The sequence below is a fragment of the Camelina sativa genome, chromosome 11 (genome assembly GCF_000633955.1).
Source record: "Camelina sativa cultivar DH55 chromosome 11, Cs, whole genome shotgun sequence".
NCBI lineage: Eukaryota > Viridiplantae > Streptophyta > Magnoliopsida > Brassicales > Brassicaceae > Camelina > Camelina sativa.
The window spans coordinates 9521338-9548646 of NC_025695.1; the positions used below are offsets into that span (position 1 = coordinate 9521338).

Consider the following 27309-nt stretch of genomic DNA (forward strand, 5'->3'; position numbering starts at 1 on the left):
TGTGGCCAAGGCCTAGAGCCTAAAAAGTTGTACATATTAAACATACTTGCTTTACACAAAGGCACAAAAACTAGACCAAGATCAAAGTTGCATGTCGAGACGAATCACCAGGAAGATCAGCCATATCCAACAATTGATACTTAAGTTTTAGGTTTAAAAGAACACATAAAACTACAAGTATCAAGACTTAACCTTACATGCAATAGATCAAGTATATGGATCGGCGATCGCGTACATGATCTACCATGGAGAACATCTCAACACTCAACAACCAATTTAGATGCATAAAATCGAGAAAATCTATCAAGAAAATCAAGAGAATGCGATCTAAATGCACATACAAACCGAGAACTAGAACAAGTCTTTCAACATGGAACTAGATCGAATCAATGTTTCCCTGAACTCACAGATTGTCGAGAAATCTTAAACTTAATCGGCTTGATTCTTGCTAGCTTCGACACAGACTTCGAGCAACAGCTTCTTGATCGGGTCGAATTTGTTTTTTTTTTCTTCTAGATGAGTCAGATGAAGTAACTTAGTAGTACTAGTATATCTTAATCTTCCATTATATAATTTTTTGGCGTGAGATTTGGAATAATATCATAACATAATTCAACAAAAGCAATACACATTTTACAATTTATAATCTCACCAGGTCAGCATGTGACAACAAACTGTGTAAATGAATTACGGATTGCATATGATTTATTTTCCAGAATTCTATGATGTAACGGAATAAACACTTTTAGCATAAACAGGTCGAGAGGTAGCTAATAGCGAAAAGATGGTCCATATACGATTGATTATTTTGATTAAAGGATTCTATATCTAACGTTGGGAATTTAGCAAGTAGGGTTGCTTATTTTGATTTAAGATTCTATATCAAGCGTTTAATCAAATCTAAATACACATACTGGAACCAAGCTCTTTATATATTATATTAACTTTCTTATGAGATCAGTCTTATGCATATGATATGCACATGCCACATTGTATGCGTATACTAAAATATACACATTTTTTGGTTAAAATCTCTATTTTATTTACTTTGTGATTCACACAAATAATACAGTGTAAAAGATACAACAACTATGTTATTATAATGCTAATGATTTAATAATAGTAAAATTGCCCATCAAAATCCACAGCGGAACCAGAAGATTTGAAGTCGAAAAGAGGACTTAGTGTTTGGTCTCCAGAAGGATTTTGCTTCGATTGAGAAAAAGAGAGAGAGTCGTGTTTGAAGTTTAGTTTTGAAGACACATATATATACACTGTCACTTACATGAGAAAAACAGAAAACAAAAAAAATATCTAAAAAAACGTAAAAAAGAGAAAGGCTTACACACGAGAGCCATGACTCATGAGGTATAATCCAAACGTCACAGAAGTCCTTCAGCAGTTATTCACAATCTCATTTTTTTTCTCATGTTTTTGTTCGTTACACTTTCGTCTCTCTTAACGCACACAAGTTTCAAGTTCCTAATTAGAAAAATAAATAAAACACTTCCAAAAGCCTACTTTGGAAGTTGAAACCTCTCTCTCTCCCCATAAACCCCTCTTTTTCCACAAGAGGCTCCAAAAAAACGAGCCATTTTCCTAGCCTAAGGGGAGATGTGGTTTCCTGTTTAAGCCATTCTTTTTTTTTGTTCTTCCCTCGCAACAGAACAAGACAGTTCCGAAAGACCATTGAGTGTAGAGAAGAGAAAGAATTAGTTGGAGTGATTATCGGATTTGGATATTGTTGTTATTGTTTCAACTTCCGTTAACATCATCCGTAGTTGGTTCCCTGGTGTCATTTTCTTCACTTCCTCTTTTGACCATATGAATATTCTTTTCACCATGTTGCAGAACTCGCTGCATCACAAAGTTAAGCCAACATATATATGAGTTTTGTGCAGTTATTCTATTGAATAAGATATAAAAGGTGTTAACACTTACGGCCATGGGTCATCACCAACAAGCATCATATCTCCCTCATCGTCTGTGAACACTATTTCCCATTGATTGCGACTCTGCAGTTCCCCTTTTATGTCAAATAGCTTCTCAAGGTCGTCTATGAGCTCATTGTATCCATTTAGTGCAGTTAAATCCACAGCCCTGCCCACAGGTACGCCTTGCATCTGCACCTGTTCAGCAATCACGGAATCAGGGTCATGTTTTAAATCCACAGACATTATATACACTTCTCATGGCCTTGTAGGCATATATAAATCTAGATCATGTAAACAGAGACGTATGCTCTTATATGTTCGTTACATACCTTGATACGGCTTCTTGTAGAACTGATTTGCTTGCTCTGGACCTCTTTCGATGATGTCTGCGGAGGTTCCTGCTTTTTCTCTTCTGATACTTTTGAAATCTCGGATTTTGGGTCTGAGTTACTGTCCGGAGTCGATTTAGTTATGTTGATTGGTCGCATGGGTGCAGTTTTCTCCTCGGAAGCCGCTAGAGAGGAACTCATCAGATCAATTCCAAATAATCTATAATTAGCGGTTGTCTCGGGTTTCTTCTGTTCGACTGGGGAAACCATTTGGTCGTTCAGTGTTGAGTCCTTTGATAAATTTGACACAGAGTAAGAGTTATTTAGCCAGTCAGATTTCTTAGCATCCTCAGTTGAATCACGGTAACATTGCTGAGAAGAACTCCTCTGTGAGGTGAGGCACGATTGTGCAAACTCATGGGATTGCCAAAGGTTAGAAGCTGTTATGCCTACATCTAAAGACAAAGCATGTGAGTGAGATATGTAGCAAGGAAAATTGAGCTATGTACTTGCAAGGATCACTGCCTTAGATTGTGTCTCACCAAGAGCAGATACTTCACTAACTTGACGGGGCCTTTTTTTCATCAACATAACTGACTGGGGGACACTTTCTGAAGTTACAAACGACTCGATTTCCCAAGGTGAAACCTTATCGGGTCTTGGAATTGATGCTGGCTCATCCCAATGAACCTACACAAACATGTAGCAGACTGATTGAGTTTTCGTACATAAGAGAAATTAAAAGAAGCATTTGTAAAAGTGGAAGGAATTTTACTTCTAGGCATCGCCATTTTGAGTCTTTCCAGTGAGGGGAGCAGTCTTTAACACCAATAACCGTGCCAGAATATCTTTGTAAAGAAACAGATGTGTTAGAGAACAGTTTTGGGGACAGAGAATTCGCAGGGTACATAATAAAGAAAAGATTCAGACTACCTTCTTTCAGGGGAATCCTCTCCCTCGAACCGCATCTTAAATCTCATCCCTACAGAGAACTTATTGTTCATGGCTTCTAGATATTTGTTCAAGCTAATAATGAATTGGCTTGTCCTGCTCGAACCGAGATTAAATCAGTAAGTAGAGTGTCAAAAAAATTCATCCCAGATGTTCCCGGAGAGTAATAATTGTATATACCTTGGTTTATAGTATACGATGAACATAGTTTTGGCTTGAGTAGCATGGCATGCAGTAGCAAGCACTCCCAGATGCATGCTATGACTTGATATGACGGATGAAGGCATACTGCTCTGTTGACGATTAGCACGTCTGCCCCCAACCCGCAACTCTCCGTTCTCCCCTCTGGACAATATAATATAGTTTGGCAAATTTGAGTTCCAAAATTACCTAACGGAAATGGACTATCAGAAGAAACAAAACAAGGTAGCAGTGTGACTTATACCTAAGGAATACAAAAGTGTCCCCAGCTACCAATCTCTTTGATGTAACAAAGGTGCTCCACCCTGTCGTCAATAGATGCCTCCGTGGTTGGCCTGTTAAATAGGTTTCAGGAAAAAAACAAGATCAGTAAATCTTGTGGATATCTCCCAGAGGTAATAATATATTTTTATCATTTTATTTTAACTGGCCATGGATACATGACTCTTTGATATGAGTTGAGAAGAAATGGATCCATCACCTCTAAAAATATGCCTGAATTTCCACTGATAACCGTGCACATCTTCGGCTACTAACTCCTGGGTTGGGGTTTGCTGAGTCATATCCTAAAGGATAACAAGAGATGAAAAATTCATATTAAAAGGCAGAAATCCCAAAGTCAAATGTGAAGCCATTTTGGTATGCTCATACCAGGGGAGGAAGGCATTCGGTAGCATGTTTCCTCAGAACAGAAAAACCACCATGGGTGCTTGTATCAGAGGCAGTCAAAACCTTGCTGAAAGAGTGAACCTTTGGCTTTTGCAACTCGGGAGGAGAGGGATCAGGACTCATAGGTTCATCAACTTTCTGCAAATTTATATTTATTAATCAGGAAAACAAAATGGTAGTGATGATAACAACAACACTCAACTGGATTTTTTTTTTAAAAACTTAGAAAAACCAACAGAACTTTAGCACTCACAGTTCCTACAGGGATCAAAGTAATCTGGGCATAAACCTCATCAGTATCTTTCTCCGCCTGTGAACAAACACAAGTGATCAAATCAAAAACAAGATCGGTACTCATATTTGGTCTAATCATTTTTTTAGCTTCAAAAGATTCACACAGTATCCATCAATAAACAAATGGTCAATTCCATAGAAGAAGAAGAAGAAGAAACCATCTATATAATTCAATCCTCCTATATTGCTAAATTTGAGAAATTATAGCTAGCTAGTCAACCCAACAACTAATAGTCTAATAAAGATGCCAAANAAAAAAAAAAAAAAAAAAAAAAAAAAAGAGCAAGATACCTGAAGACGAACGTTCATAACATTACAGAGAATCTTAGGAGGAAGAAAGAAAAGTGGCTTTATCGTATTTAAATCCTGTTGCGTTGACGCTTCCAGCTAACCCAGAAATAGAAAATATCAGAACAAATTCTCAAAAGAAACCAAATCAAAATTTGCAAAACACCGATCTAAAATTCAAAAATCGAAAGAAAAAAATAAATAAAAAGAGAAGGTGGTTTAGGTTATTACTTGTTCCATGTGACCTTGAGGGAAATAATAAACTCTTTCACCAGCTTGAGGAACATCAACCAGAGGTCCCGCGCATAATTTCCATAACTCATCGTATAAACCTTCACCTGTTCCCACATACGTCCACCGGAAAATCAGAAATGTCGCCGGAAAAATAAAAATAATAAAACTCCGGTCAAATCCTCGAGTCCCATTCACACTACACAAACAACATACCTCCCTGATTCGTCATCCGCTCCAACTTCAACCGTCTCCGCCTCCGCCGCCGCCGCTATCAATGACAGTCTCTTCTCTCTTGGAAGCTGAAAGAGGCGTAATAAAAAAAATTGAAGAAAAGGAGACGATCGAGCTCCCCCAACCCCTTGGATTCCGTATCCACGTATCTTTTTTGTCTTCTTCTTCTTCTTCTTCTCTAATGCATGAGTAACGATCGAGAAAGAGAGAGAGAGATCTGAATCGTAACGCAACCAAAATCACCAAATCCTCCTGCTGCTTTGCTTTGCTTTGCTACTCTCTCTCTCTCTCTCTGTAACTGTAACCTCCTCCTTCTCTCACTCTCTCTCTCTCTCTCTCTCTTGGTGACTTTATATCTCCCCTTTTGATAGACACACACACACACTCGCTAACTCGCGTCTTTTATGTTAAAAACGCCATTCACACACCACCACCACCACCACCACCGCTTTTATCCCCGTTTCCCCCCTCTCTCTCTCTCTCTCCTCTACCTAATTTAATTTAATTTAATTGTTTCTATATTTGATGTCTGAAACATTTTTGTGTTTTTTTTTTTTTGGGTACTATGTAAATAATAAGAGATTCTGTTTATTTTTCTAAAAAAAAAATCTGATAATTAAAGGAAACTTTATAGGGAAACTTTATGGGGAAAAATGCCATAAAAATCAAAACAGCAATAAGTATTTGTGTTTCGTTAGTGGTTTATAAATCTACTTAGCGTAGTTGGTTACGCTTCGATGTTTGTGGCTCTGAGGTCTGGAGTTCGAATCTACAAGATATCTTTTATTTTAAAAAACAAAAAAACCTTCTTCCAAACCGAGTCGAACCCGCGGCAGGTGAAAACCAAACTCTCACATTAACCATTGGACCACATCATACTTTCAATAAATATTAGAAACAAAATTTATATATCTTGTCTTTGACTAAACGGAAATTGTTAACACATACTTAACGACGTGCTTAAAATGGCCAGGTTAACAAAATTTTACTATTTTATCAAAAAGTCAAACTAAACTTTGGGATTAAAACGATATTTCGAAAATTCATTCTTTTTTCGTTCCAAATTTAAAAATTGGATATTTTTATGATATTTTTCCCATAATTTATACGTAGCTTTTGTTTTTTTACCTTTTCTTCTACTACTTAACAAATTAAAAATACGATTGCGTTGGATTCGATGGTTTAGGAAGAATAATTGTAATTTACTGGATTAATTTAATTAGTTAACGGAGCGTGAAGGCGCGTGTGGTTCCGTTACGGTAACGAAACAGGCGTTATCGTTAAGATTCCGTCACTTTCACCCCGTCTGCCCCAACGCCAGGCAACAGGACTGGCTTGAATTGGGAAAGCACAATGAACAGACTTGACCTCCTTCTTTTCTTTATTTACTACTTCTGCCACTCTTTTTCTTTCTTTTGGTTGGGGACGACCAAAAACATTTAGCATCATGTTGTGGCTAGTGTTTTTGGACCTCTAATCTTTTTTTTTTTTTTTTCAACCTGTTTCACTAACTACTTACTTTACTCAAATCATAAAAGACTAAAAAAAATAGTTAGAAAATATGAAAAGCGCATAGCAGAATCTTCAAAATAATTTGTAATATATTCATACATATAAGTAAGATGTATAGTATAATGGTTTGTCCAAATATCATCGTAGTATCGTTTCAATTCAATTTTCGTGTAATGCATATAATGCATGATTTTTTTTTTTTTTGGGGAAAACGCTAATAAATAGATTTTCGACATTTTTGTTGTCTAAACAACTTTTTTGATGAAATATATATATATATATATACAATATTTGGCAATAACTTCATCTTTAGGCGTGTCGTATTTATGGATAAGTGATGATCAAAAGTTTCTAAATTTTTCGGGCAAATCGAATATTTGATGTAGTCATTTGGCAATGAATAATGCCAAACTTAATTAAACATTTAAGAAAAAAACCAAAATGGAAAGATGAAAAGTCTATTATAATCCAATAGTCGATCTTTTTATTTACAAATAAATTAGGAAAACTTTATCGTTTAGTTCTAATGTAATTAAGGGTTTAATACTATATGACTAAAAATGCAAGAAAACGTCACGTATGACGTATTTTTGACAACTTCTGTTCCCTTTAAGGATATAAATAAGCAAGATGCCTTCTTCGAAACCCACCACCACCATCTCCGGATTTTCTCTTTCTCATTTTGGACTATTTTAATAGTAACATTTAATACTAATAACTTTGGTATCTTGTCCCAGTATATTCCCAGAGCTTGTTGTAACGAATCTCAAAACTTAGTAAGCAATTTATTATAGAATTTTCGTCGTCGGTCCACTTAGAGATCATTCATTCCCCATATAGTTCCCTAATGTTTGGTCTCAATTAAATTAAACGAGTTTGATTCTTTCAACGAACAAATGTGTTTAATTCGATTTTAATCAAATTTAGTAGTACTGTTTATGAGGTGAATTCAATTGTTCATCTATTTTTATATCTTCTTTGATTTTAAGTTTAACCTCATATTCAATCGATATACTCTAGTGTATACCACTTCTTCAAGCCTTGACGAATTCACTCGCTCATGACTCATGAGTCATGAGTTTTGTACGTAGAGATTTCAGCAATGCTTTGTCTTCATGGTTTGATGCAATCTGCTACTATTTTTTGAGGGGAAATGAAAAGTAAAACTATTGTGTGTGTTCCTTGAAGCTTGAGCATTGACTTGGTGTATCATGAAGCTAGATGTTAATTTCTGGAATAACAGCAAGTCAATGATGAATCATCTATTAAAAGAATGGGGTAATATATTTCCCTGCTTTTTTTTGATGGCATATTCCCTCAACTCTATGAAAGAAAATATGTTTCAGAAAGTTATTCATATTTGATGGCAATATCTCGAACAATGAATATGTTAAGAAAAGAAGAAAAAAAAAAGAGATATTTATCTTAAATTTGAAAAAGGTTCCTACTTTTATGAAAATCTTGGAACTAAGACTTTCATAAAGTATTAAAAATAAATTATTTTCTTTGAACTATAAGTTATGTGTTCGATATGCTTGATTCTTAGTTTTACCTATTTGTAGTAGTGATCAGTAAAATTAAGGTCTATATATGATCAAATAGACCATAAGTTATATATTACATGCATATGCTGCTTATAAACACAACCAAAAACTCGTACAACGAGACAAAATTTAGGGTTTCATGAATTATATATTGATTTGGAGTGGGATTTTTCTATACAAAGGTTCAGATCATTTGCTAGTGAGGCGCTTGTGGCTTGCTGTTTCAAATAGATTTGATGATATAGCGAGTTACAAGTTTTTGCCGATGTCTTTCTCTTTGGCCATATGTACGTACATACATCTGTCATTCTATAGATTTGATGATATAGTTCGATATTATAACCTATAAGTGGCTACGCAAAAGTAATGATAGTAGGCCTCGTATGTAGATCTACACACATAAAACCCACAGAGGATGATAGTGGGAAGGATAATAAAGGGTTTAAACATCTACTGTAATTTGGCTTTTAGAGCTCTAATTATAAATCATAAAATGCTATAAAAAGGAAAGAAGTTGCCAATCAAAGTAAGGATTTGTGTGAATGATTGTCTTTACACTGCTCATTATTGCGCCACAATGGTTGGAAATAGAATTTTGTATAAATAGCTTTATTGCTTGACACCTGTATTTTTACATAATGGACTATACTTTATAATGTGTATATGCTCGTGTGTGTGTGTGTGTTTTTTTTTCGTTAATTAACTTATAATTATGATCAAAGTGTCCCTTAACCCCCTCTTAAGAGTCAAGGGTCACATTTGGCGTTATTAAATTATAAAACCGATACTTAATATGAAGTTTGATTATATGTAGTTGAACAAGTCATCTTGCCGTGAAATATTTAGTAGTAAACGAGGATTCTAAGATGCATAATACAGTATATTACCGTTATATTATAAGATCCACACACAATAATAGTTTAGTAAGGGCTTTTATACGTGTGTACAACAACACTCGGAACAATAGCTAAATTTAACTACATTGTTTTCCTGCACATGAACATTTTTTGAATCAAGATCTTAAAAATTAAATCCATTAATAATTTATAAATAAAATGACTAAAATATGAAAATCAAAGGAATAAAATAAATAAAATAGCAGAGATACAGTACTATGATTGGCTGGACAAAGATAGAGTTTGCGCACCCATGTGGAGACCAACCATTTGAATGTTTCATGGCCTATATATCTAAATATTGCATTTATTAACCAGTGGACTTATTATATAAACCATGTTACACTCTAATCACTCGCAATTTAGTCCAGATTCAGAACTATACTATTAGATGGATAACATACATTAAATGAAATAATAGCATATAGTATAATACATGAAATAATATAACAGTACTATATTTTATTTAAACTCTAGAAAACGGTTAAATTTTAATTTTACCATTTCGAAGTTTATTCTTGCCAACATTTCAAAGAAAAAGTTATTCATAAAATAATTATAATGAAAAGGTAACAATATCTCACAATGGATAAAATACTCGACTATGATCAGGAGGGCTAAACTGAAACATACATTCCCATCAAAGGAGTAGCTGATGTCCTAAACCTCTGAACTAGAGTCAAGAGAGCATCGATACAGGAGCAGGCATTATGTGGTTCAACGGTTCAAAGTTTTTAATATTACAAAATTGTAAAGTAGTGTAGTGGTTAATGTTTGTTTTCTTTATCAAAAAAAAAAAGTTTTTAATATCGATTTATATAAGAAGAAATATAGGGGTTTTATTAAAGGTAAAAATAATCACTTTCTCAAAACAGTGTTTAAATTATAATTTTGGGAATTTTATGCTAAATATGGAATATTGTAAAAAGAAATTATCACATGAGCTACCAGATTTTTCATTCAGGTATATATTTTAAAATTTTAATATATAAATATATAAAATTAGAAAATGCTAGTTTTAAAAGAAGCATATCCGTTTGGATTTCACATTGAGACATTTTCCACGGGAATAATTATATTGAACGTTAAACAATAAAAACAATCCGATATGAGAGGGACACTTCTTCATATTCTTTTTATCTAATATATTTAAATCTAAAAATAATTAAATATTTCTATAACAAATTTTAAAAATTGAGTTACCAACTAATAAAATGTATTGTATAAGTTGAAAAGCAAGGGACCACATATTTTTTATTCAATTCAAGCAGCCGGAAAAAATAAACTTTATACATGACAGTGTTATTGGTCATTGATGTTCTTATTATTTAATAATGTAGTACACTAATAATGTTTTAGTAGGATTTGATTTATTGGACCGGCTACAAAACAAAATGTTCCGGGATAAGTGGGATCTTTGTTCCTCACGTTTCCTCCAAATGATGTTGACTTTCATTGACTTGCTCTCTCTGAGGTTCCCCTAGCCGTAGGATCTTTGGGTCCTCATTTTGAGTCCGTCAGACTCGGAGGTTCCAAATCTTGGAATACCATCATCCCAAATCTGGTGCATTTACAAAAACGCCATTACATGTGTCAATACACATCTTGTTTTCCACTATTATTCATTGATTAACGTTTTTTTTTTTGGAATTTTTAGTGATTAGATATTAAATTTCACTATCGTAAACAAATAAAAATAAAAATACACGAATTATATTAGTAGTTCGTTTCAGTATAAAACCGATGATAATTTTCCAACCGTTGTTAATTGTTGTTGTAAGTAGTTTGAGCACAGTATGTATATACGTACCTTGAATGTAGCGGATATCATCATCATCGCTAGTACGCATTATCATTATAGGCTCCACATACTTTGTGCCTTTTTGTCATTTGAAGATGATGTGTTTTTGGATCACGTTACTAGAAAGAATATGTCAAGCTAACATATATCGATAGGCAATCCAATTTTTAAAACATTGGCTAGCGACGTTTATAACTTATAGCACATATACATTTGTAGATCAGACCAACACTTTCCAAGGGTTAGTCTAGCTAGTTAAGTTGCGGATCCTACATTACACATGATGCTATGTTCTATATATATGCATGGTTTAACGAAATTCGCCTAAACTAAACTACAATATTCGTAAATTCAAAAGACTCGAATGTCTTCTAGAAAATAAATGTGTAGAATTTCATAGGGAAGACATAGAACAATGAGATCGACCCAACAAAAAAAAAATCAGCAAATCAACTTGCAATTAGACATCTTTATTTAGAACATAACTTTGTCCTGAGATTTAAAAAAAAAAAAAATAGTAATAACCAGATACCAGTACTATACCAGGTCCAAATACGCAGTTTTATTCTTCATTTTTTTCTTTCTCAAGGGATACTGGAGCTGGAGGATTGATGGTGGACCATGAGCCACCGGCCATTATGGAGTTCAAAGACATTGGTGATGTGGGAGTACGAGCCAGATATATGGGCGGCAAACGTGGTGACCCAAGCCACGCTGGTTAGAACCCGTGTCTGCACATCACGGGGGTCGTAACACCCAAAGTCCGAGTTGTCGAAACACAACTCCCATTTTTGCATCACTGCGTCATACCTATAAACGAGGAGTATAAGTGATCAACACGATGAGTGACTCTGAAGCTATAGTAGGTCGATGTTGTTCAAAAAAATCTCTTAAGAAACCCAAAAGAGCATTATTAATTAGAAAGTATGTCAGCCATTATATTTCTAGATATTATCAGGAACCCGTTAGAATGGAAGACACAAAGATGTTAGTAAGGCGCGTTATATATATATAGTTGTACCCGGAGACAAGTTCACCAGAGCCATTGCAGCACTTGACATAATCAGAGTTGAGCCAGAAACTAGTCATTCTATCAATTTCCCTCGAATCAATGATGCTAAAGAATTCATTGTTCACATCCCTGACTGCTTTAGTCGTTGCATAGAACGCCTTCCACCCATTAACCGGGTTTAAACCATTTGTTTCCTCTGTAAAATCCTTTGTGTAGAGATTGCAAATGAAGAAATCAAGGGATCAGCATCAAAAAGTGTCTCTAAGGCAAAATAAAGTGAAAGACCAAAATTAAACCCCTTTCATTCAGACACGAAATTACCTGGCGATAAAGGAACTTCCAAAGGCTGTCGTCATTAGCAGCCTTCATCATCGAGGTACTCGTCATTGACAACTGGCAGAGACTTGGGATATCCAAATAACTGAGAGCATAGGTCGTAGTAACCTCCGGAAGCAACTGTTCAATCATGGACGCTTCCGGCTTATCATCATCGACCCTCGCTGCCTTCGAGACCATTTTGAAGATGGACTCAAGGAGAGTGAGATGCGGCTATGAGAAATGGATAGAAGATTATGACGGCAAGTATCAAAGATCAAGTCCACGTTTTGTTTTGTTATGTGGTTCCTCCTTTATCCAAACCCTAAAACATCGTTGTGTAGTGTACTCTTCTCGTCGCGGAGTGGGCCGGTTCGTGGAAATTAGGCATAGTAATCGGTTTGGGCTGCGATTCGGTTCGGTTTAATTATTTTTGGTTATCAGTTTATTTGGTTCAAAACATAACGTTGCAAAGTCGTAAAATTACATCAAATGATCGAGATAATTTATTTCAAGGGAAATTATTACTGTAGTATGAAATAGCATCTCGTTCTTGTTGGTTACACAACACCGTTTTGAAACATGAAACACACAGACACAGTTAATTAAAGCTCTGAATTCTAAAGCTCTCAACTGATTTTTTTTTGGATCCAGTTTAACAATATCTATGAAAACTCAAATTCTATTCTTGATTCCTAGGCCTAGAAATATTAAATAGCAAGTCACTGTTAAAAGATACCTAAGCCTAATAACTCCTCCTACATGTACTAAACTACTAACTAAGACAGTAAAGTAATGAAAATCATGATGCTGCTGCTTAGAAGTATCATGATCCAACCGCTATCCGGCCACAACGATCGCACTTTATCCGTATAAGACATCCTCAGAAACGCCCAAAGTCGCCTTGAGACTAACCGAATCGTTGCTAAGACCACAAAAAAGAGGCTTATCAATAGAACTCCAAGCTCTTTGCTCTCTAGATTTGCTTGTTCTTTCACAATCTTCTCTACATCCAATCTGCTTTCAAGAAAACAAGAAGACAATTGATGTCAACTAAATAAAAACGTTTTAACTCACGTGATAGCTCCCTTACTGTATATTTCAGAAAACAAAACACTACTGACCTCAGTGCAGTGTTTCCTCTGGCCAAGGATTCTACACGGGAAGCAACAAAAGTTTTCCATAGCTCTAGGTCTCTAAGTTCCTTTTCCTGCTCAAAGAATATCAAATTCATTACTTTGTTCTTTTTAACAGATAAAGACTACAAAATCGGAAGAGAATTAAAATTACCATTTTCATTTTCCATTCAGTGATCTCTCTGATATCAGCTTTGCTTTTCTCCACAAGCATAAGAGTTCTCTTCATCTCCAAGCTAAATTCTGGTTGCTTGTCATTCATTTTCTTTACAGAGTCCTCAAGAACCGATAAATTCATCTCAATCAGTTTCACTTTCTGCATCATCACTTTCAAAACGTTATGCTTCTCCCTAACTTCATATTTCTTCTCTCCTATGAGATTAATCGTCTTCACAACGTCATCTTTCTTCTTCTGCGCTTCAGTCTCCTTACCAATCTGATCTGTCCTATTGCTTTTCACTTCCCCAACTTGCTTTTCATCTGCGGTTTTTAGTTCCAACATAGCTGGTTTACTGGGAAGAGTCTCTGATGGAACAAATAGATCTTCAAGCATTTGCTCAAGAGCATCAATGCCAAATACCTCCACAACACTCAGAGTACAGTAAAACTCAGATCCGTAGTGACTAACTAAGTTAAGTTTAAGATATCTCAACCATTTAGGTTCAAGGAGCCGGAATGTCTGAATCTGCTTAATGTTTGCAGCCACGAAACTCCCAGCGGGAGTCCACATCTCGGTTGGGTAACTCAAGCTACCTGACAAGCTAAACTCTTTGAGATTCGAAGAATAATGCTCAAAATTTGCAATTCTCACTGTGTCAACCAGCGTCTCCTCGGCAAGTTCAATCACGACAGACTTATTCGACACGGAACACGGGTTTCTTAGATACTTGTCATGATCTTTGCCAAGCACATTGCTAGCTCCTTTTGCTTCCTTGTTATGCTCCACCACTTTTGCTCCCTTCATAGCAGAAGCATAGTTATAACCAGTTCCATCTGGTTCTAACCTATAATGAGTTGCATTATTCACAAGCTGTGATGAGCCATTTGCTTTGAGACTTTTGTCTTCAAGATTGGCATATCTAGGATCACGAGCTTCTAGGGTCTTCTTGTTTATTCTTCGTTCTGGCATCACAATTTTGCAGATCAACAAAGCATTGTTCCCAAGAACATGCTCATACACATCTTGTAACTGGCCGTTTCTCAGGAGACAATAGTTGTTTTCTTTTCCAGTAGCTCCACCAGAACTCGTGGAATTGAGGATCTTTGGAACTGATCCATCAGTGTGATTCCCAATTTTATCTACAAAACAAAATTTAATTATTCTTCAGAGAATGAAAAAGGATCACAATGCAGCAGCACATCTACCCAAGTTCCAAAGATACTAAATTTGGAGTCTTTCCTTAATTAACATCTGAAATGATCATGTCATCTCTCTCTCAACAAATAAATTGCGGAGGAAACAAGGGTATACATTGTTACCTCCATAATCATGGCTTTGGCCAAGCTTGGAGTAGACGAGGAAGAGGAAGCACCAGAGTAAGAGAACGAGAGGGATAGAACGCTCGACGAAGCTGCTGCTTCTTGCATTAACAACATTATCAACCTTTTCGGAGATTCTGACAATTCGAAACCTTTGCGATTTTTCATTCACGCATATCGTCGAACAACTTCCGCGCTTCGCCATCTCTATAAGCAGAGAAGAGATCTATACTCGTGTGTGCATGCACAGATCACAGATGGATAGAGAGCGAGAGATCGTTGGTTGTATTGTATGAATGTGACCTGTATCTGGAGCAAAGGAGAAGAGGGCACGAGGAACAAGAGGAGAAAAAAGACTGACGAAGAAGAAAAAGAAAAAAGAGAAAGAGAGAGAGAGAGACAACAACATGTCTCGTGTTGCTGTCTTTGTCTTGTGTGGTTTGAAAGAAGAACCTAACTTTTTTGTCCGTCGAGAGACCATTTTCTTCGGATTTTTTTTTAAATTTAATTTCTAAAAAAGTAGTAACAAAATTTCATAATCTGCTTGGTTATAACTTTCAACGGCTACTTACGGTCTAATCTATTCTATTGTTAGCAAATTCAAAAGTGTCTTTGACCCAAGTTTTTTCTTTCTTTCTGTAAAATAAAAAAGTCCGAAACTTCAAAGATTGAGTCAAAAGTTACAATGCCGGACAAAGAATGAACCTAAGTTTGGTGATTTGATGTCTCCGGGGGAGACGGGTTGCCGAAATCATGCTTGAGCATTGATGTCCGTAGAGTGATTAACAAGGACGAAGTCGCCGGATTCATGCCGGAGATGTTCAGGGACAAAAGGAAGACTTCCCGGATTCTGCTCTTGTAAGAGCAAATTTAATGGAGTTTCAGGAGGGTACTGGTCAAGTATGAAATCTATTGCTTCTCCGCTTATCTCTTTTTGGTTCAATAGAACCTACACACAAAAAAATAAAAGTGTGAATAAGCAATGAAAGCTGCAATTGCGGTTAAATGTCTGAAACTTACCTTAATGGTTTTGAGGAGAGCGGTTTGGTTTTGTGTGAGGAGAGCAACTGTTTTGTCATACATCTGGCAAATGAGTTCTTCGCTTCTCTGTGCAACTTCATCGTCCATGTTGAAGTTAATCGGCGGCTCGACAAGGTCATCGTCTTCATAGAGAGATCCTTCAAAGTCTAAGCGTGGTCCAACGAACTGAGCCCTCTTTCTCCATGGTGGTGGTTCACCATGGATCACCATTGGGTTTTCCAGGTTCCATCTGAAATCCAAATATATACGTCTTGAGTAAGAACCATATACTTTAGAAGGGAATGTGAAGATGTGCAAATTTGCGCCTCACATGGTTAGGATTTTACGAGCTAGCCATGAGGCGTCAGAGAGATAATCAACTGATGCCTTCGAAGTATCTGAGCCGTAGATCACTTGTTCTGCAGCTCTTCCTGCAAGCAAGACCTTTGCAACAGAAAAATTTTTGCAAGTATAAACTCATAATATCATATATAGGTGGGCATATAAACCAAACTGAACCGAAAAACTAGATGCTTAGACCTAATATTAATGAAATGAAAGAAGAGATTTTTAATAGAGAAAAAAGAAGCACCTGAAGACGATGAAGCAGTTGTGGAAAACGACCAAACATGTAGGATTCATCATCAAGTCGATGAAACACAACTTGAGACAGTGTCTGACCACGAGGGATGATAGATACGCGATCGCACCGCTCAATCTTTGCATTCTCGTGCCGCAATAAAAGATGAGAAGTGATTGCTACCCCGACTTCAGTTGTGGCTCTACGACACTGACCTTGATGTCCCAATTCTAAACCAATACGTGTCGGCCCAACAGTGAGTCTGTCAACAGCGTCGTCCATATCTGATTGAAGAATTGAGCTATGCGTTTTCCTGACAGCTACAAGAGCAGCCTCTTGAACCAACTGTGCCAGTTTTGCTCCAGACCATCCTGTATTTAATATAAACCATTACTTTTATAAGTGTTTTATACAGACCAATATGTTCAGACACATAACTTCTCTGTGGAAAAAGGTACACCAAGAGCAGAACAATGATTCTTTGAAACATCAGTTGTAGATTTTATACCTGGCAAGTTACTTGCATAGGATGATAAGTCAACAGAATCTGACATCTTGACTTTGCTGGCGTGAATCTTCAGAATATCCAATCTCCCTTTCGCATTAGGGGGACGGACTCTTATCTGATAAGAAGATTAACATTTACGGTCTTTCAGAAACTCTTAGCCTACTATGTTAATGCGAGAAAACATCAAATGGCTCACGATTGTGATTTGGTAGATTATTAATTAGAAATAACTGCCATAAAAAATTCAGAGATAACCAGAAGATTGTGTGCCTATATTTTGTTAATCACAAACCTTTCGATCAAATCGACCTGGACGTAGAAGAGCAGGATCTAACAAATCTCTGCGATTGGTGGCACCCAAGAAAATCACACCTTTGCCGGTGTCAAAACCATCAAGCTCGATGAGTAGCTGGTTCAATGTGGTTTCTCTTTCTTGAGTGGCCGCATTGTACAACTGATCTGAGTTTTCCTTGAAAATCCCTTGACGTCTGACGAATACCAAAATATAGAGACATCAGTGAAACTCCGTCTCAAGTTAAAATATCACGCAGGAAGGCAGTAACTATATCAAAATCTAAATTAAGGGATGAAATTGTGTATACCGAGTTGCTAAGGCATCAATTTCGTCGATAAAAATAACGGATGGCTTGTTTACCTGCACAAGGACATGGACATCATCAAATACTATTGAACATCCCTTCACAAATATGCATAAATACACATATGTTCAATCACCTTAGCTCTTTTAAACAGATCTCTGATACGCGCTGAACCAACTCCAACTAGAACTTCAACAAATTCAGATCCTGCCATTTGGTAGAAAGGCACACCAGCTTCCCCCGCAATAGCTTTTGCTACGAGTGTCTACGAAAACAAATCAGGTTAGGTGAGGCTATATATTGCTAGCAATTGGGTTGTCAAAAGATTCTTGTAGAAAAAGCTACTCGACTACAACAAGAGGCTAACTAATCATTGACATTTTGTAAGATCTCAAACGAGAATAGGGAATCAGTAATGACTTTACAATAGCATTTAAACATTCAAAACTACATTTAGACAAATTTCAGGTTTAAAGTGAAGCAGTAGTGATGAAAGATCGTTCCAGTATCAGTGCCAAATTATGAATTTCCAAACATTCGCAATACTCTGAAATCCAACCATCAACATAAGCATTAATTAGTCTCAACTGTTACCGCTGCAAGTTTGATTGTCAATTATTTCTATAGTCTTTCATAGTATTCTAGAGTAAAATGCTGCTATAAAAAATACTCTCCACTACTTAAACAATGAATTTTTTAGATTGGCATTAACATAGATGGTTAGACATACCTTGCCACAACCTGGGGGACCCTCCAAAAGAACTCCATGAGGAGGTTTAATACCCATTTTATCAAACAAGTCGGGATTCTTCAAGTACTTTACAAGCTGTCAAGAAAATGTGATAAGCGTAATGAAAATGAGAGGTTTATTTCGAGCTTCCAATATTTCAAAGAAAGTATGTCATGCAACTGCATACTTGATGTTGTAGCAGTAAAGCCCTACGCAATCTAAATCCAAATATTAAAAGTAAAAGCTAACCAAGAGTGCACTGTGCACATATTAGAAATCCTAAAAAGAGATCCATACTCAGGGATGCAAGCATAACAAAAGAAGGAAATTTAAGCACAATAAGCAAGCACGTATATTATTCATTATTATGAATAAGCTTCTTGCATATAAAAATTCCGAGTTTCTTTGATGAATGTTCATGAACTTAGAAGAAGTAATACAAGTGCATGCAATGTTGGGTAAATAAGCTTAAGGTTTTGAATTTAATAGTAGTATTTTGCGAGGAATTTGGTCAAGCGATACCTCTTGAAGTTCGTCGACTGCTTCATCAATCCCTGCAACATCAGCGAATTTAACACCGGTTGAACCCTGTAACATAGTTATTCAATGTCATCAAAAACTCAACCAAAAAGTGTATTAGAACTGAAGAAACGTGCATATAGGAGTAGTGTTTAGAAACTTACATCAACACGAGCTTCTGCTTTAGACTGAGAAAAAGCAATCCCTTGCCATAAGTCCTGCAAAAAAAAAAAATTAAGTGATTAAGAGCAAAAGCAATATCACTGAAACATGCAAAGCACGCATTATCAGATTAAAGTATTATACCCATTTTCTAAAGTTCTTTGGTCTTCGTGACAGAGTGAAACGAACAAGAAGAACCATAGTCACGACAACAAGTAGGATTGGTTTGAGCATCTCCAAGCTTGATGATACACCACCAAATGTGTAAAAATCAGAAATCCTTGAGAAGATCCCCCCATCGGCGAGAACATCAACAAGGTAATCCCATACTTTTTCAAGAACAACAAGGAAGATGCCAACAAAAAGTTTGAGGAATGGCTTTGCTATAGGCCAAACAACATAAACTGTAGTGACAAAGGCGAAACTAGTGACTGCAAAAACAGCCGAGGCTAAGAATCCCCCAACAACAACTGCCGCTGCAGCAATAACTGCTGTCACCATTCCCAGCTCAACCATCACTCTACTTGAAATAGAAGACGCGACTGGGTTTGGGAAGTCTGCCACTTTTCCAACCCAAGACTGTAAATAAAACATTCAATAGCAGAAAACTAAGTCAATAATCGAACACAATACTTTTGTTTGTCAACCTAGTGTATAGATTCTGAAAAATTCCTAACCAACACAATACAAATATAGCGAGGACATTAGATAATATAATCTAGTAGATAAGATCCAAATGAACAAAAGAGTGATCACCGTTATGTGCCTTTCTATTTCGTACTGGGGACCCGTGTACTCTTTCAAAAGACTTTGAGCTTCTCCAGCTTCAAGCTTCATTGACCTATCAAGAAACAGAACAATAAGAAATCAATACATCAAAAATGAAACTTCATTTATCTTCTTCTTCTTAATTCCTAGTAATTCACCATTTGGTTCTCTGTAAGCTCTTGACTCCAGGAATCTCCTTAAGATCAACAACAAAATCTCTATAACCGCTCGTATAAGGACTAACAGAAACTTCCTTGGAAGTAAGCAGCTTAACTTTATCATTCTTCATAACTTTTCTAAAATCCTCCAAACTCATCTTTGGTAAATCTTTCACAGTTCTCTCAAACTCGTCTTCCTCAGATAGCTCTGGCCCAAAAACTTGCTCAGGAACATAGAGTTTCCCCCTGTATTCCCTCAAAATATCACTCAAATAAACAGACTCGTTCCCACTTTCACTTCCCCTTTCCTCCGTCTCCATCTTCGAATCAAGCTTCCTTCTGATAAATTCAAACGCACCAGACGACGCATTGGCGCCGCCTTTGCTTAAATCCTCTCTCTCCTTAAGATTATACAGCTTATCCCCAACTCGATAACGAGGTTCCACCTGGCTAGGATTCTCCTTCAAAACCCTAGTCACGAAATCATCAACAACCGCAGCTTGGGGTTTGTTCGTCTCCCCAGATTTTTTCAATTCGCACAAAACCGTAAACGAACGACGCAGAATCGGACCTCTCCATCGAGTTTTCGCTGAGAAATTAGATGCATTCGCGTGTTTCCAAATCGATTTCTTGGGAATTTCTGGTAAACGAGTACCACCGAGTGAGAATACAGTGTCTACAGAAGCCATATCACCATGTAACAGAAGAGAAGAAAAGAAGCTTCACTGAGTGATAGATACTAGTAAGATCGAAATTGCATTTGAGAATTTCGAATTTGCCTTTTGGTTATTATGGATTCTTCTGGATAAGAAGAGCAAAAAGAGCAAATCGGGTTTTTTTTTTAATTACTCAGTCAGGGGTTTGTTGTTCAGTTAACTCCCACGGCCAACACTACTATACTGGTTCAATAACCGGTTCCGGTTCAGGTTGACCCGACTCCGCCACTATTTTTAATTTTATTTCTTTCTTTTGTCTTATAGCGCTCTCGTCGACGTCCAAACTCCATTATCACTATGTCCAAACAGATAGCCTTTTTTGCTTTACACGACGACGTTTGCTTTCTCTTTTATCTCCCTCCACCCAACCAGCGAACAATTAAAACATCGCTACCAAACACATCATCTCCTCCTCCACACAATGTCGAAGTCTTCTTCAAACCTTGCTTCATGCGCCGTCGCCACGCTTTTCATCGTCTTCCTTATCATCGCCGCTCTAACAGTTTATCTAACTGTATTTAGACCGAGAGATCCAGAGATCTCCGTCACTAGTGTTAAGGTTCCGTCATTCTCCGTTTCGAACGGCTCCGTCAGCTTCACTTATTCCCAATTCTCCGCCGTTAGAAACCCTAACCGCGCAGCTTTCTCGCACTACAACAACGTAATCCAGCTCTTCTACTACGGAAACCGGATCGGTTCCACTTTCATACCCGCTGGTGAGATCGAATCGGGTCAAACGAAACGCATGTCTGCTGATTTCTCAGTACAGTCGTTTCCTTTAGCGGTGGCCTCTGCTTCTCAGATCTCCGCCGCCGGATTTCGAAATCTTGGATCAGGCGGTTACGGAACCGGGTTAGTGGAGTTGGATAATCGGTCCGGGTCAACGGTGGAAATAGAGTCGAAGCTGGAGATGGCGGGTCGGGTCCGGGTTCTTGGTTTGTTTACTCACCGAATCGCGGCAAAATGTAACTGTAGGATCGTGATTTCCACGAGTGATGGTTCGATCGTAGCCGTCCGTTGTTAGATAGTTGATAAATATACTGTAACAGTCTTTTCTGATACATTTAAAAGTTTAGAAATTTGCAAATATAAATACAAAAATTTTGTACCTGCAATGTTATTTGAAATAATTGAAATGCTTTTTCAGATTTTGTATGTATACTTTGCAACTTACAAGTAAAAAAAACCATATTTACCATTCATGTAAAGAAGCCTAAAAAACACATGTCATTAATAAATGTTTGTCCCTCAAAAATCAATGTTTTCACATTAATAAATAAAGTGATGACGATAAAATGCAGATAAAAAGTTGTAAAATCCAAGAGCCTCAAAGACATGTCATTCTTTGTAGCGTTTGTAAGTCTTTTATTCTCTCACACATGATTTTATATACTTACTTTGTTTCATCATAAATTTCGTTTGAAATTTTTTCATAATATTTAAAACAGTTAAATTTAGCTAACTATGGCCATGAATGTTTAGGACATTTTTAAAGGGTTTTAGATTATAAATTTTAGTTTTCAAATTTCAAATTTTATTTTTGGTTTTAGATTTTGTAAACGATTTCATATACAACAAAAACAACAAAGATATTTAAAGAAATTGATCCATGTATCAATTGTATGTATTGAGGAAGGACCGTGACAAATATTACTTTGTGTAAAATATTCGGTTATGTTAAATTTTTGACACCTTAATTAAAGTTGTTTCCCGTTCGAAGTACTAGTTAGTTACTTATACAACTTACAATTCAATACTTACGTTTATGTCCGATTATTTTTTGTTATAAAGAAAATTCGCGATTGAGGTCATAAAAATCCAAAGGTGATATGTATGTTGTAAGTTGTAAGTGCAAGCACTGTTGTAAGCTAAAAAGTTAACAACATACGGCTAAGATCGAACTGTCGTTAGTTGTAAGTACGGGAAAAAAAAAATCAAAGGTGATTAATTGTAAGTACGGTTGTAAGCTAAGCAAGTTAACTAAAAATCACAATATATAAATCAGACTAGTAGTAGTATATTGTCGTACGGATGACGAACATAAAAGTCAGAGACATGCTGCAGATCTCATTTTATTATTATGTCAAATAATACCATTATTTTTGTTTAATCTTAATACTAGTAACATCATTTGAGACCATTCAATTGTTCTACCAAGGATGGCACCTGGTTTCCCTAGTAATATCTGCATAGAGACATGGACCGCTTGCTTTAATAGACCACTTACATTTAAGGCATCGACCTTCCTCCTCGAAAGACGTCCATGCAATAAACTGTTTATGCTGATTATTCCAACCACAACTGCATGAGAACACTGTTGTTTTTAACCAAGATTCCCCAAATTCCCAATGGACTTGTTGTCCGGGCTGCAACACATGCTCTCCCAAATCGTCGGCATGGGATCTACAATGTATAGTTAGGACTATTCCTGGACCTAGATCATTGGTGATTGTGACAGCATTTTTACCAAAAAGGATTGAATCCATGACAAAAAGAACTGGCATAGAAAAAGATTATAGCAAAAACGGCGAATATCTTTGTTACAAGGTAATTTCCCCTCGTCCCTCATTGTATTGTATCATCAGTATATATACAAGTATACTAGGGTTACAAAGGACATAATTGGAATATTACATTAGTTGTTCATGACGCCGAGACTGGACTTGAACTCTAAGAAGAGAGGTGTAGAAAGGCTTTTGGTGAATATGTCAGCGTATTGGTTGGACGATGGGATATGAAAGACCCGGATGTGGCCTAAGGCAATGCGTTCATGGACAAAATGTATATCAATCTCGACATGTTTCGTTCGCTGATGTCGCACCGGATTGGAAGAGAGGTAGACCGCACTAATATTATCACAGTAGACAAGCGTGGCAGTGTTGAGTGGACAGTGAAGCTCGAGCAGAAGATTGCGTAGCCATATGGTCTCTGCTACAACATTGGCCACTAATCTGTATTCGGCCTCGGCAATGGAACGGGAGACTGTGTGTTGACGTTTGGGCGACCAGGAGATGAGGTTGTCGCCATAAAAAATGCAGTATCCGGAGGTGGAACGACGTGTCGAGGGGCAACTTGTCCAGTCAGTGTCGGTGTAAGCGGTTAACGTCGAGTTCTGTGTTGGCGTGAGCTGCAAGACATTGTGTATAGTGCCTTTGACATAGCGAATGATCCGCTTAAGAGCATTGAAATGGGATTCTCGTGGATTATGCATGAAAAGACAAACCTGTTGTACTGCGTAGGCAATATCGGGATGAGTGAAGGTGAGGTATTGGAGAGCCCCTGCCAAGCTGCGATATAGTGTCGGATCCGAGAAGGACGGGCTGTCATCTGCAGAAAGTTTGGACCGAGGATCCGTAGGAGTGGTGACCGGATTGCAGTTCTCCATGTTGGCTCGTTGGATAATCTCTAATGCATATTGGCGTTGATCAAGAAAGAGACCTGCAGGGTTCCGCTTGATGGATATGCCAAGGAAATACTTTGTCGTGCCAAGATCAGTCATGGAAAATTCTCTGTTGAGAAAGGCAATGATCTTATCACGGAGAATAGTGGAAGATGCAGTGAGCAATATGTCATCAATGTATAACAAGAGATATGCTCTGCCTGTGGAGTTGTTGTAAGTGAACAAGGAGGAGTCGCATTTGCTCTGTTGGAACCCAACGCGGCGAGCATAGGAGGCGAACCTATGATTCCAAGTCCGCGGTGCCTGCTTTAGTCCATAAATTAATTTGTGGAGCAGACACACATGATCTGGCTTGGACGGGTCACGATAGCCTGGTGGTTGGTGCATATAGACGGTTTCTTCTAGCTCACCGTTGAGGAAAGCATTTTTATGTCCAACTGGTGAATGGACCATTTGCGGGAGAGAGCAAGATCAAGCACCATTCGAATTGTTGCAGGCTTGACCACCGGACTAAATGTTTCATCACAGTCGACGCCAACCTCTTGAGACTTACCGTTTGCCACCAAGCGAGCTTTGTAACGAGTTAGATTCCCATCCTCATCATGTTTATGCGTGAATAACCACATGGACCGCACAATATTAACAAATTTAGGACGTGGAACCAAGGACCAAGATCTCTTTTTAATTTGAGCATTATATTCCGCATCCATAGCACCATGCCAATTTGGATCCTCTAGAGCTTTTAAATAAGAGTAGAGAAGTGGAGAAACAGTTTGAGTGAGAAGAGAAAGAAGTTGCCGTGGTTTGGTAATGCCACTTTTGCTACGAGTATTCATTTTATGGGCTATAGGCGGAGGTGCCACTGTTACTGGTGGCGGAGGCTCTGTGGTTGTAGGAGGCGGTGCCGGTATCGGATTTGTAGGTATTTGTGGTGGTTGCCGGAGAAAGGGAGAGACTATAGGAGGAGGCTCGAGAACAGGGGGAGATGATGGAGGTGGAAGGGTGGGAAATGGAAAGACGGTCTCGTCAAAAATGATATGACGGGAGATGATGATTTTTTGTGTGGTAAGGTCTAGGCAACGATAACCCCGGTGAGACGTGGGGAAGCCAAGAAAGACACACGCAGTAGATTGCGGTGCTAGTTTGTGTGGAGTGGTGGCTAAACGGTTAGGGTAGCACAAACACCCAAACACACGGAGATGATAATAAGAAACAGGTTGTTTGTAGAGTTTTGTAAATGGTGTTAGGTTGTGAATAGCTTGAGAAGGGAGAATGTTGAAGAGATGAGTAGCCATGTTCAATGCTTCCACCTAATATGTATGTGGCATGTTTGCTTGAACAAGAAGAGTACGCACGAAGTTGTTCAACGTGCGTAGTGTGCGCTCAGCTTTCCCATTTTGTTGAGAGGTGTGAGGACAGGGAAAGCGAGATGTTATGCCTTGGGTGGAAAAATGAGCAAGAAAATTGTGATTATTGTATTCTCCCCCATTATCACACTGTGAGTGGTTTGATTTTGCACCCAAACTGATTATGAATATAAGCAGAGAAGTGAAGAAAAGAGGAGAACACATCTGATTTTTGTCGAAGAAGATATACCCAAACAAAATGACTAAAATGATCAAGAAAAACAACATAATATTTGATCCCACTAATGCTGGAAACTGGTGAGGTCCAGACATCGGAATGTATTATTTGAAAAGGTTCTGAAACAATAGAAGCAGATGTATCAAAAGGAAGACGAACGTGTTTCCCAAGCTGACAAGCATGACAAATAGAAGATTGTGGTTTTGAACATTGTATTGAACCACTAGAAATAAGAGAATGGAAGAGTGTGTTTCCCGGGTGGCCAAGACGACGGTGCCACATATCTGAACTAACAGAGGTCGACAGAAAAGCTTGAGGAGACGAAGGAAGGGCAGACGAATTGGAAATAGAGTAGAGAGAGCTCGAGCTGTTACATCGGAGTAGAGGTTTTCGGGTGCTCAAGTCCTTAACAAGAAAACCAAAAGGATCAAATTCAACGGAAACTCAATTATCTGTTGTAAACTGTCTGACAGAAACAAGATTTTTTATAATAGATGGGCACACAAGGACATTATGAAGATGGAGAGGACGAGACTGATAAGGAAGAGAACAATAGCCTATATAGGTGGTGGGAAGAGAGGATCCATTGCCAACGGTCACGGAGGGAATAATACTCGAATTAAAAACAGAACATAATGTACCTGGCTCCGAAGTGATGTGTCCCGTAGCACCGGTATCCATATACCAGTTGGAATCTTGCGGATTCTGAAGTGTCATGGTACCAAACGCTTGTGAAATGTTTGACGGGATAATCGTCGGCATTTGTGGACCGGTTGGTACAGTTGGGTGATACGGTCCAAGAATGTTTGCTTTGGAAGGCAGAGCAGTGGAAACATGATACGCCATTGGAGATGAACGGCAGTGCTGTGGGTTTGGAGCCCATGATTGCGGATGCCACTGTTGTTGTTGAGGCGGAGCAGGAAAGTACGAAGAGTGTTGCGGTCTCCATGATGTGTTGTGCCGACCGCGACCACGATAGTTGTTATTGCGTCCACGACCACGACCTCTGTTTTGGTGACCATGATTGAGCGAAGACGGGTAGGGCTGCTGATTGTAAGAGCGGTTGGCGGTGTCAGGATCCGGAGATGGCGCTGTAGGACTCGTGCTGGTGTAAAGTAAGTGAGGTGTAGAATGATCTAGAGGAGCAGGTGTTGCTGGTTTGGAGGGTTTGTTGAGACGCTCCTCTTTGAGAATCAACATGGACCTAGCAGCAGCAAAGGATGGAAATGGGGACTTGTGTTGGATAACATTGTGAATGTTATCAAACTTTTCAGAAAGACCATTGAGCATATGCATCACCATCGCACGCTCAGAGACAGGAGAATCAACATTAGCAAGCAGATCCGACAAAGATTTGAGTTTTTGGCAGTAATCATGCATCGAGAGATCACCAATCGTGAAGGAACGCAGTTCGTTTTCCAGTTGAATTGCGCGAGCCTCCTTATTGTCAGGGAACATGTTTTCAATCGTGATCCACAGTTCGCGAGCAGTACACCGAGATTTCAGAACCGTGTCAAGGAGGGAAGGTGAGATCGTACCATAGATCCACATTTTGACTAAGCCATCACGTTCTTTCCACGCCGTATCTTGTAGATTGGCAGGAACCGATGTGCCATCAAGATGGCCAGAGACGCTGAAGCTGAGACAGTGAGTCTCAAAGAGTTCATGCCACGCATCATAATTTATTTTTTGCATATCAAGAACCAAAGGGATGTAGGACTTGATGTGTGTGACACCAA

At 37.9% G+C, this 27309-nt stretch overlaps 6 protein-coding genes across 7 annotated transcripts; 1 reads left to right on the plus strand and 5 right to left on the minus strand.

Moving 5' to 3' along the window:
- LOC104722606 (auxin response factor 9-like) lies at window positions 1372-5617 on the minus strand. 2 transcript variants are annotated; one of them, XM_010440803.2, is made up of 14 exons: window positions 5114-5617; window positions 4898-5004; window positions 4670-4765; window positions 4338-4394; window positions 4067-4222; window positions 3897-3981; window positions 3660-3750; window positions 3395-3559; window positions 3197-3310; window positions 3039-3111; window positions 2806-2953; window positions 2264-2718; window positions 1942-2129; window positions 1372-1857 (listed from the first exon to the last, which is right to left on the minus strand). In XM_010440803.2, the coding sequence occupies exons 1-14, from the start codon at window positions 5127-5129 to the stop codon at window positions 1713-1715; spliced, it is 1896 nt and encodes a 631-aa protein (XP_010439105.1). In that variant the 5' UTR covers window positions 5130-5617; the 3' UTR covers window positions 1372-1712. The 2 variants fall into 2 exon arrangements, with proteins under 2 accessions (XP_010439105.1, XP_010439106.1); XM_010440804.2 differs by lacking the exon at window positions 4670-4765 and having other exon boundaries at window positions 1713-1857.
- LOC104722607 (probable F-box protein At4g23960) lies at window positions 11390-12490 on the minus strand. The gene is made up of 3 exons (XM_010440805.2): window positions 12218-12490; window positions 11906-12102; window positions 11390-11694 (listed from the first exon to the last, which is right to left on the minus strand). The coding sequence occupies exons 1-3, from the start codon at window positions 12410-12412 to the stop codon at window positions 11469-11471; spliced, it is 618 nt and encodes a 205-aa protein (XP_010439107.1). The 5' UTR covers window positions 12413-12490; the 3' UTR covers window positions 11390-11468.
- Window positions 12695-15341, minus strand: LOC104722608 (uncharacterized protein SLP1-like). Its single transcript, XM_010440807.2, has 4 exons — window positions 14827-15341; window positions 13502-14646; window positions 13336-13421; window positions 12695-13228 (listed from the first exon to the last, which is right to left on the minus strand). Exons 1-4 carry the CDS (start codon window positions 15029-15031, stop codon window positions 12991-12993), a joined length of 1674 nt encoding a protein of 557 aa, XP_010439109.1. The 5' UTR covers window positions 15032-15341; the 3' UTR covers window positions 12695-12990.
- Window positions 15434-20728, minus strand: LOC104722610 (probable inactive ATP-dependent zinc metalloprotease FTSHI 1, chloroplastic). The gene is made up of 14 exons (XM_010440809.2): window positions 19871-20728; window positions 19701-19785; window positions 19089-19523; window positions 18947-19000; window positions 18786-18851; window positions 18264-18359; window positions 17670-17798; window positions 17537-17589; window positions 17227-17422; window positions 16935-17049; window positions 16439-16797; window positions 16178-16290; window positions 15847-16096; window positions 15434-15775 (listed from the first exon to the last, which is right to left on the minus strand). Exons 1-14 carry the CDS (start codon window positions 20557-20559, stop codon window positions 15578-15580), a joined length of 2838 nt encoding a protein of 945 aa, XP_010439111.1. The 5' UTR covers window positions 20560-20728; the 3' UTR covers window positions 15434-15577.
- Window positions 20848-21736, plus strand: LOC104722609. The gene has a single exon (XM_010440808.2). The coding sequence runs from the start codon at window positions 21008-21010 to the stop codon at window positions 21608-21610; it is 603 nt and encodes a 200-aa protein (XP_010439110.1). The 5' UTR covers window positions 20848-21007; the 3' UTR covers window positions 21611-21736.
- Window positions 25941-27121, minus strand: LOC104727787 (developmental and secondary metabolism regulator VEA1-like). The gene is made up of 2 exons (XM_010446860.1): window positions 26212-27121; window positions 25941-25975 (listed from the first exon to the last, which is right to left on the minus strand). The coding sequence occupies exons 1-2, from the start codon at window positions 27119-27121 to the stop codon at window positions 25941-25943; spliced, it is 945 nt and encodes a 314-aa protein (XP_010445162.1).

Excerpts from the sequence above, each read along its gene's own strand:
- LOC104722610 (XM_010440809.2), bottom strand. The coding sequence starts at position 20,559 with ATGGCTTCTGTAGACACTGTATTCTCACTCGGTGGTACTCGTTTACCA. Across the intron at positions 17,799-18,263 it reads GTCCCCCAGGTTGTGGCAAG|ACACTCGTAGCAAAAGCTAT; the intron begins GTATGTCTAACC and ends TTGTTTTCGTAG. Across the intron at positions 15,776-15,846 it reads CTCTCCTCAAAACCATTAAG|GTTCTATTGAACCAAAAAGA; the intron begins GTAAGTTTCAGA and ends TTTTGTGTGTAG.
- LOC104727787 (XM_010446860.1), bottom strand. The coding sequence starts at position 27,121 with ATGTGGATCTATGGTACGATCTCACCTTCCCTCCTTGACACGGTTCTG. Across the intron at positions 25,976-26,211 it reads ACACATCACTTCGGAGCCAG|GACTTGAGCACCCGAAAACC; the intron begins GTACATTATGTT and ends TTTCTTGTTAAG.
- LOC104722609 (XM_010440808.2), top strand. The coding sequence starts at position 21,008 with ATGTCGAAGTCTTCTTCAAACCTTGCTTCATGCGCCGTCGCCACGCTT.
- LOC104722607 (XM_010440805.2), bottom strand. The coding sequence starts at position 12,412 with ATGGTCTCGAAGGCAGCGAGGGTCGATGATGATAAGCCGGAAGCGTCC. Across the intron at positions 12,103-12,217 it reads GGAAGTTCCTTTATCGCCAG|GATTTTACAGAGGAAACAAA; the intron begins GTAATTTCGTGT and ends CTCTACACAAAG. Across the intron at positions 11,695-11,905 it reads TCTGGTGAACTTGTCTCCGG|GTATGACGCAGTGATGCAAA; the intron begins GTACAACTATAT and ends CCTCGTTTATAG.
- LOC104722606 (XM_010440803.2), bottom strand. Across the intron at positions 4,766-4,897 it reads CTCAAGGTCACATGGAACAA|CTGGAAGCGTCAACGCAACA; the intron begins GTAATAACCTAA and ends TTTCTGGGTTAG. Across the intron at positions 3,112-3,196 it reads GAGGATTCCCCTGAAAGAAG|ATATTCTGGCACGGTTATTG; the intron begins GTAGTCTGAATC and ends TTCTTTACAAAG.
- LOC104722608 (XM_010440807.2), bottom strand. The coding sequence starts at position 15,031 with ATGGCGAAGCGCGGAAGTTGTTCGACGATATGCGTGAATGAAAAATCG. Across the intron at positions 13,422-13,501 it reads CTGAATGGAAAATGAAAATG|GAAAAGGAACTTAGAGACCT; the intron begins GTAATTTTAATT and ends TTCTTTGAGCAG. Across the intron at positions 13,229-13,335 it reads AGAGGAAACACTGCACTGAG|ATTGGATGTAGAGAAGATTG; the intron begins GTCAGTAGTGTT and ends TCTTGAAAGCAG.